Source organism: Podarcis gaigeae (assembly GCF_964106915.1).
Source record: "Podarcis gaigeae genome assembly, chromosome: 13".
Taxonomy (NCBI): Eukaryota; Metazoa; Chordata; class Lepidosauria; order Squamata; family Lacertidae; genus Podarcis; species Podarcis gaigeae.
Window position 1 is genome coordinate 41309211 of NC_139689.1, and position 9725 is coordinate 41318935.

The window sequence follows — 9725 nt, forward strand, 5'->3', positions numbered from 1 at the left end:
GCTGATGGGTGTTCTGACTGTGAAAAGTACACAAGGGCATATTTGAGGTTTCTTCATAGTGAAGACTTCCAGGTGGACTACAACTCCCATCAACCCTGAAAAAGCTTGGCTGGGGATAATGGGAATTGGGAGAGCAAGTCTGTGTTTTACAGTGCAGATCCCATGCAGTTCTGCTTACAGAAACAAGTCTCGCTAGATTTAATGGGGCTGACACAGGTGGCGCTGTGGGTTAAACCACAGAGCCTAGGGCTTGCCGACCAGAAGGTCGCCGGTTCGAATCCCTGCGACGGGGTGAGCTCCCGTTGCTCGGTCCCTGCTCCTGCCAACCTAGCACGTCGAAGTGCAAGTAGATAAATAGGTACCGCTCCAGCGGGAAGGTAAACGGCGTTTCCATGCGCTGCTCTGGTTCGCCAGAAGTGGCTTAGTCATGCTGGCCACATGACCCGGAAGCTGTACGCCGGCTCCCTCGGCCAATAAAGCAAGATGAGTGCCGCAACCCCAGAGTCGTCCATGACTGGACCTAATGGTCAGGGGTCCCTTTACCTTTACCTTTACTACCAGGTAAGGGGACACAGGTTTGTAGTCTTAAGTGATTCTAAGTGTTTACTATTGGTGAATCAGATCAAGGTCTACCTAGGCCAGCATCTTTGGTAAAAATCCTAGCCACCATCTGTCATGATGTTGTTGTCCAGCAAACTTCGTTCTGCCTACTCATTTTCTGCAGGATATTGCCTCCGTGGCAACCAGGAGAGAACCCGTGAACCATACTGACTTAACCTTGATTTAAGAGCCTCTTGCGTTAAACCGCCTCTCAACAAGGCAAATCCAATTAAATTCCGATGGCTCTGTTATTTACAATTGTCTTCATTGTCTATCATCACCTCCTGCCATCATACAACAGTGTATGTTTTTTAATATATATATATATATATATAAATAAAACAAAGCTCTGAAAACCATCATATAATGGATGGTCAGTGCATTTTATTTTTAATCAGCACAGTACAAAAATAAATAAAAATAAGGGGGGCATTAAGTTACAGGCACACACAGCTCTGTGACAGTCTTGTCATATTTATAAACCTCACATACTTACAAACTCACTATAATACACATACATACAAAAAGGACAATTTATAAATTAATTTAAGTAATAATAAGCAATAATCATAATAATAATAATACCAATTTTGGTCAACAAATATCTACAGAAGAGATTGCACACTAAAAAAAAAAAAAAAACCCCAAAAACCTTAACATACACATACATGTAGAATTTAGCAGGTTTTCTGTTTTTTTTTTCTCCTCTTCTCCCCTCCCCAACCCACCCCACACATAAAATGTACAGGTATGCAGAATTTCAAGTGAAAAAAATGGCACATTTTTTTCTTTCAGTTTTTTTTTCCTTTTGAAAAAGAAAGAAGAAGTAACAACGGTTTAGAACACAGCTGAACTCTTAAGAACTGTGTACAGTTAAGATTAGAAAAGGTCTAGAAGTCTCGAGATGAAAATATATTGATTTGAATGACATAAGGGTAGGAGGGCCTGATTTGACAGCGGTGGGGAGGAGGGGGGGTGGTGTGCTTGAAATTTGTGCACAGCGATTTATTTTGCTTCTTTGTTTTTACAATCAGCTGTTCTAAGGTTTTGCCTTTTGTCAAAAGATGCTTTTGGCATGCAAAAACCGGCACTGGAAAGCAGTGGTGAAAGAACAAAAGAAAGATCTTTTTCCCTCCCACCCACACCCCTTTGTATTTATTAGCATAGATTTTGTTCTAAAAAGTATTCGCTTTGTATAGCAGCACGTTAAAACCCCATTCATTGCTCTTATGTACTCAAGTATATCAGTTGATCTTTTGTTTGCTGTTACAAAAATCCCAATAAATACACTGGATCCAGGACTCCCAAAAAGAACAAGAGAGGTTTTCGCACCACATGGCTGTTAGCTCCCTCTGCAATGCAACCCATGGTTTGCTTACTTTGGAGTAAGCCTTGCCGTGTTCACTGGGGCTTTCTCCCAGGTAAGCATGCATAGGACTGCAGCCGCAACCTTCCAGAACCACTTTGATTAAAGAACTATAATTTCCCTTTTATATTGAAAAGAAAAGAAGGAAAGCATTTGGAGAGGGGGGGGGTGTTTAGGGGAATTACTTATCCAGAGACAGGCTAGAATTTAGTCTTCAAGGTGTTCCAGGCGCCAGCGAAGAAGCTGAGCAAGGAACGCCCAAGTTGACGATGATGGGGGGACTGAAATGAAATATGTGCCATCCATTTTAGAGCAGCAAAAATGGTCATGCAATGGAGATCTGTACACCCCCCCGATTCCCCATTCACTGCGAAGGACCCAAAGCCCTCCCTTGCGACTCTAAGGCTCTCCTTCCCGCTATGAACCCAAAACATACCCTTAACAGTCAGTGTCTCGCTTTTGAATGGCTCAGAGTTCGGCCTAGCTTTCGGAGGCGATGACAGGACCTGCTTCGCAAACCCAGCAGCCGTTTCATATTCACAAAATCTCAGCTCCTGTCTACCTCAAAGCCTCTCAGCTCAGACCTTTTTTTTTTCTTTTGAAATTTCACAGCTTTTTTTTCCTGTTCCTCTTACATTATTATTTTTTTTAATTTAAATAGTGCTCTGCTGCTTTGAAGTTAATTGCAAGCTACCCTATTCAACAACCGTTAAGTACAAGACAAGCCTTCCTTCTGCCAGAATGCCAGCATCCATAATACCAGGATCAGAGATGGAGCCCAGAACGCTTTGAACTTGGCCTTTTGTCCAATAGCTACCTCAACACCCGACAGTGTTTGAGCGTCTTTGTCCTCTCTGTTGTCCCACGGGAACTTAAATACAGAGAAGATGACCTCCATTGTAAAGGAAGTTCACATCTTCAGCAGAATCCTAGACCCGGGACTATTGGCATTTAATTCGGCATGTCATTAACTGAGCAAAATTCAGTGTATATTTCGGTGTTGTTCCACTCCCTCCCTCCCCAACTGCCCCCACCCCCCACTCTTCTCTATATACATTTACCATCCCTGAAGCTTGCTGATCAGAAAGATTTTTTAACCTCTTCCTTTTTGAGAACCAGAGGGCTAAGCAAAATAAATTAAATTCCTAAGCACCGGAATATTTTTTTTTTTTAGAGGACTACATCAAATGTTTCAGTGCCAGAAATGTGGGGGGAAGGGATACTGAAAAAATATTAGGAGCTAGCATGCTTTTTTTTAGAGACTAAAAAAGCAATATAAATCTCAGAATATACTAAATGTGTGTCTATTCTGTATATGCTTCAGTTTAATATCCCCAAGCTTCTTTAGTCACAATCTCTTCCTGAAATTGTAGTGTTTGCTATGGATCTCCTTATGATTACATAGTCATCATTCTTTCCCCGCTTGGTACGTTCCCTCCCTCCCACCCCTCATAAAATATTAAGATGGTTGGCTGGCTAAATAAATGCCAAGGAATTTTCCATTTCAGGATGGGAAGGGAGGAATCTGTAACAAAGAATATCAGCTGTATATCGGGGTTTCAGCACCAAATCATCTGGACAACAAAGCGACTGGCACCAGCCTTACATTTTCCTGAAAGGTTTATCTTGAAAAGGGACCATTATTCCAGCTGCTCAGAAGGCCTCAACAGAATCATAGTCACTCTGATCTGAAGCAGCCAGTTTATATACTGTGCAATAAAAAATAAAACTCAAAATGTATCAAACGTCCACCTAAATAACTTGCCAGCAAAATTAATACTAGGTGAGTGCCCATTCCCTGGGGCCATCTTTAATCTCAGCCACCCATTCCATATTGGCTACCTTGACTTTTCCCTCCCCTTGGGTACTGTCACAGGAAATGACCCCCAAAATCTCACCTTTGCCCTTTGGCACGGATGTAAACCAAAGGGGCTGCCTCCCCCAGGGAAAGGTGGCGAGAGGGGAGACATGCCAAAGGGCCTGCCTGCCTTTTCCTTCCCCACTTTTGCTAGGGTGTAGCCATGTGTTTCCATGCAATAAGGGTCCCTTTCCGGAGGCCAATACTGTTTTGGTGTCATTCCGCTCAGGCGAGTGCGCAAGATGGTGGAAAGAAAAAGAGGAGGCGGATCCTGTCCTTCGATCCCTTTTCCAGAACGCCAGGCTCTGCAACATGCGCTGGGTTGGCTCCCGCTTTCGTCTCGAGGACAGTAAATGCTGTTTCGCCACCTCCGCAATCCGTGCGGTGAGGAATTAAGAAGTACAAGATGGATCTCCCCTCCCCGGCTGAGGATCTTTGAGGCAAAAGCCAAGCGGCGAAGGGACGCCGTGGTCTTGCCAGCGTTGCGCTTGGCTCCCAGCCCCACCTGCTCGCCCCCTCCTTGTTGACATTAAGGGCGAGAGGAAGCCACAGAAAACCAGACAGGCAAGGCCTGACGTCACCACTTCTCCTTTCTGAAATGTGTCTGTTTTTTGGATCCCAAAAAGCCAAGCCGAAGAACGGAGGCTCAAGTGTCCTCTCTCAGCCTTGCCCATGCCCACCTTTTGTGTCCCGGTTTGTTTCGAAAACAAAAACAACATAAAAAGAAGAAAAAAATGTTCCCCCTCATCCCAGCGGCAAGGGAGCCTGAAAGCTCACCGGTCCAGGCCGATGAGCAGCCTGTTCTTCTCTTCCTGGCTGCTCTCGTTCTTCAGGTCGGCAAAGACCTGAGTGAAATAGTGCGGGTCGGCGTTGATCTGCAACATTTTGGGACTCATGAGGTTAATAATGGACAGGCAGCGATCCCAAAAGGCCTCCTTGCAGCTCTCCACCAGGAAGGGCTTGAGAGGGTAGGAGATCTCGTTGCCCATGTAGGAATAGGAGAGATAGAGGCAGGTGAGCAAGACGGCTTGGAGTTCATGGTCCGTGGCCACTTCGGAAGAGATGACGTCCCGGCAAAGCATGTACAGGAACACCACGTTGGCCGGGGTGATGAAGCCTTGGTCTTGCCAGCCTTGGAGTAGCAGGGAACGGTCAACGCTCCGAAGCCACAGGACCGGGTCGGTGGGCGATAGGTGCTTCAGGCGGTAGCATCGCCGGCAAAGGAACTCCCCCAGGCACCGAAGCAGCTCACTGGTCGAAGCTTGGACAATGACCCTCTTGGGGGTGCCGGTGGAGTTGGTGTTGGGGTGGGGGGTCTTCTTGACGGAGGACAAGTTGCTCTTGGAGGTGGAAATCTGGTTGTTGGGCGCCGGCGGCTGGGTGCCCTGGTTCTGGGCGAAAGTGGAGAGGTTGGCACACGAGAGGGACTTCTTCAGGTTCTCGTTGTTGAGGTGCGTGACGTTGTTCTGGTAGCTGCTGTTGGGCTGGACCTTCTTGGAGTTCTTCTTCTTGGCCGACACGGCCACGATCCGCTTCCAGGGCAGCACCGAGATGATGGAGTGACGCTTGAGACTTTTGTCTTTGGCGTTCTTGCTGTTCTGCACGGCCGTGTAATGGCCCACGGTGGACGAGCCATCCTCAAAGAGGGTCGCCTTCCGGTAACTGGGGGAAAGGGACAAGACGGTACCCATGGCGCAAGTAGCAGAGGAGGGAGGGAGGCGAACGGAACAGGGGGGTTGGGTGTCAGCCTGCCGCCTTTGGGGTTGCTGGCTGGGCACGGGCAGTGGTCTCTGCTTCAAGCACCCCTATGCCGCAGCCTTACAGATTCAGTTCAGACCTGCCAAAGGAAAAAAGGTTCAGATAAGCAAGAGCGGAGTACGCACACAGAATCTCACTCCCCACCCTCTCCCTGAGGGTTCAGAAGCCCCTTCTCACCCCCCTCCCTTTCCTGTCCCCATCCATCATTTTCTGGCATTATTTTCTGGCTTCCACGGCTTCCCTCTCTTTTTCTTCCCTCCCCTCCCAAATCTTTAAGGCCACCTCAGATACACATTGGTTGCTAGGTCCCTCCCCCCCCCCTTTTTTATTTTTACCGACATGGCCTGACACCCTGCCCTACTCCAGCAGACCCGAAGCCTGTGCACGACCCCCTGCACGAGCTCTGCACACGCAGCCATGTGCTAAACCGTGTGCGTTCCCTAGAGGTAGCCATATTATCCCACTGCAGCAAAAAAACAAAACAAAAGCCTCTCGCCGGTGTGTTGGATGGATCACGGCAGCACCTCCGGTGGGCCAGAGCAGAGCCCGTTTGGCCAGCAGCATGATGTCAGACGTGCACATGCCTCTCCAAAGCAACAGACTTTGCCCACTCATGGGGAAGCTCTGCCTGAGCACATTATACGGGCACCAGTCATGCATTTCATATAATTACAGACGCGCAACTTGCTTGCGTCGCGAATGCTGACCCTTTGCAAAGCAGCTGCCAAACGGTTGTGACTTGCATGTGCCGTTGAGCAGATGCATGTGTGTGTTTGTGTGTGTGTGTGTGGTTTGTTCCCATTTTCTCCTGACCCACCCTGGCATCTTCAGAGGAACGGTGCTATACAAATGCAATTTAAAACGACAACAACAAACCATTCACCCTGCCTCCCCATCTTTCCCGAAGACACCTTTCCTCCTGCCAATGTTTTCCTCCGACCCATCCTGGCGTGTACATACACACACACACACACACACACACACGGGAATCCCTACCTCCGCCGCCCGCGCCCCCCCCCATGTTTTTTGCTGCATCCCCTTCAAAGGGAGGGGGGAAGAAGAATGCTCGCCATGGCGCCCTGCATCCCACCCTTCCCCTTCCCGGTGGTACCCACCGCAGTGCGCGCTCCCTCGGCCGACGGCGCGTCTTCTGTCCAAGGTCCTGCAGGGCCGGTTTGGCTCGGGGGGGCGTCGGCGGCGGAGAAAGGTGGCGCTGTGGGGGGGTCTCCGTCCAGCCTCCCCCTCCCCCGGCTCCGAGGCGCGCCGGATCAGTCGTGCGGGGGCATGGAGAGCTTCGGCTGGCGCGGAGAGGGGGGGGCGCGCGGATGGCGCGACGGCAGGCAGCACCCCTGGGTGGGGGGTACCCGCTTCCCACCACCCACCCACCACCCTTCCCTCCCTCCCTCCCTCCCTGCCCGCAAGGGCGGCGGCGGCGGCGCGGGGCGTCCGGACCGCCTGGCGCTGCTCGGCCACTCCCGGCCCCGGCTCTCGGCTGCTGCGCGCCCGGCTGGCTCGGCGCGTCCTGCTCGACTCCGGCCGAGACGCCGCTCGCCGCTCGCCGCCCGGCTCCGCCTCCGCCTCCGCCTCCGCCCCGGCCGCGCCTCCCCGCCTCTCCCGCCGCAGCCGCAGCGCCACCTGCCAAGCGGGGCGCCCTCCGCCGGGCGCCAGCGGGAAGGCGACTGAACCCCGGGCGAGAGCGCCTCTGAGCGCGTGCAGAGGGAAGGCGGCGCAGGAGCTGGCGCCGCGGACGAGGGGTTTCATAGGTGGCCATTGTTTCCTCTCTCAAAAAAAAATATATTTATTTGGTTTTTCAAATTAAAGTTTTTCAATCACATATCCAACATGCATCATAAGAAAGGAGATGCCAAAGAATCTCTTGGAATCTCTTGGACACCACCCTCCTCCCCTTTGTGGGTCCTATTATTTCCTCCTGCATCTTTTATAATAATCCAAATCTTTTACAGTTACAGATAGGTAGCCGTGTTGGTCTGCCATAGTCAAAACAAAAAAAATTCCTTCCAGTAGCACCTTAAAGACCAACTAAGTTAGTGCTACTGGAAGGAATTTTTTTTGCCAAATCTTTTACGTCTCCATTATATCCAAAATTCACCATTAAACTACAGGTGTTTAGTTTCTATCGTTGTCTGTTATTATTATCCTGCATTTTAAATTGCATTTTAACCTGTATTTTAAATTGGGTTTTTCTCTTTTTTTTCCTATTATGATTTTATCGCAGAAGACAAAAGTCAGAGATTGATGTGCATTATAATGATTTTTGTCCTCTGGGTTTCTGGGGGTTTTCCTGTTGTTATTCTGTCTCTCACAGCTACAATAAACCTACCATTAAAATTATGGACTGGTCATTTCTTCGTCAGAGGATAAACGGGCAAATTTAGCAGGGGGTCAAATACTTTCCCCCCTCACTGTAGATAAATAGGTACTGCTCCGGCGGGAAGGTAAACGGCATTTCCGTGCGCTGCTCTGGTTCGCCAGAAGCGGCTTAGTCATGCTGGCCACATGACCCGGAAGCTGTACTCCGGCTCCCTCGGCCAATAAAGCGAGATGAGTGCCGCAACCCCAGAGTCGGTCACGACTGGACCTAATGGTCAGGGGTCCCTTTACCTTTACCTTACATTGATTATTATGGGGACGCGGGTGGCGCTGTGGGTTAAACCACAGAGCCTAGGACTTGCCGATCAGAAGGTCGGCAGGATGAGCTCCTGTTGCTCGGTCCCTGCTCCTGCCAACCTAGCAGTTCAAAAGCACATCAAAGTGCTTCCCTCCGGCGGGAAGGTAAACGGCGTTTCCGTGCGCTGCTCTGGTTCGCCAGAAGCGGCTTAGTCATGCTGGCCACATGACCCGGAAGCTGTACGCCGGCTCCCTCGGCCAATAAAGCAAGATGAGCGCTGCAACCCCAGAGTCGGCCACGACTGGACCTAATGGTCAGGAGTCCCTTTACATTGATTATTGCCTTCATTTTATGGATCTATGCTCTCGTAAGACAGTAAAATCCTAGTTAAAATTCTGTTTTAGGGGGTGTTTTTCATCGTCTAGAACAGATCAATTCACTTTTCCATTACTTTCTATGGAAAAGTGTGCCTCTACTTATGTACGTTTCTATTTATGACCAGACCTCCAGAATGGATTATGGCTGTAAGTAGAGGTTCCACTGTATTTATGTATGTGACCACAGCTGTGCGGATGTTATTGGCCCAGAGATGGAAAGAAGATAAAGTTCCTACCAGAGAATGGCAGATGAAATTGATGGCTAAAATGACCGATAGAGTCAGAAATCAGGAAGACCAAAATTTTAATAAGGAACGGGGGAAATTTACACCTTATCTTAAAGACTACTGCAAACAGTTAAAATCATTGGTAGGATTGGACTATCACTTGTAGTTTAAGGTTGAATTCTGGAGATAATGGAATAGGTAAAGGGTTTGGATTACCATAAAAGATGCGGGAGGAACCGATTAATAATAATAGGACCCACATAGGGGAGGACGGAAGTCCAGGAGATTCCTTGGAATCCTGTTTTTATGTTTGATATATCTCTGTAAAAGTTTAAGTTGAAAAATCAAATAAATACGGTAAGTAAATAAGTCATGGCAGTGCTTGGCAGGAGTTTCGAAGCAGGGCCGAGAGGCAGAAAGCGCACCATCCATTCAAAGCACTCTCTTTTTTCCCTTTTCTTGTTTTAAAACATTTTTATTAATTTTCACAATAAGCAAAATCATTACTGTACTTTAAAGAAAAATAAAAGAACATAAAATGAAACATTTAAAACAGGCATCCCCAAACTCTGCCCTCCAGATGTTTTGAGACTAAAATTCCCATCATCCCTGACCACTGGTCCTGTTAGCTAGGGATGATGGGAGTTGTAGTCCCAAAACAGCGGGAGGGCCGAGTCTGGGGATGCCTGATTTAAAACAACTGTATACATACTTAATATTAAATCCACATTATGGAATTACTTCCCTCCTCTGGTTCCTTTGTATTATCTTCATTTATGCATGTCAATGAAGTCTTTATCTCTAATTACCTTGAAATTTAAACATTATCCATTACACTGCAAGTGTTGTTTTTTAAATCCTGCTAATGTATTCACTTCCTCACAATGCTTTTGTAAATGTGCAGTGAACA

At 48.3% G+C, this 9725-nt stretch overlaps 1 protein-coding gene across 1 annotated transcript; it reads right to left on the bottom strand.

Moving 5' to 3' along the window:
• Positions 1–964: 964 nt before the first annotated feature.
• On the bottom strand, positions 965–7054 carry CDK5R1 (cyclin dependent kinase 5 regulatory subunit 1). The gene is made up of 2 exons (XM_083709838.1): positions 6698–7054; positions 965–5661 (listed from the first exon to the last, which is right to left on the bottom strand). The coding sequence occupies exon 2, from the start codon at positions 5513–5515 to the stop codon at positions 4598–4600; it is 918 nt and encodes a 305-aa protein (XP_083565964.1). The 5' UTR covers positions 5516–5661; positions 6698–7054; the 3' UTR covers positions 965–4597.
• Positions 7055–9725: the final 2671 nt, after the last annotated feature.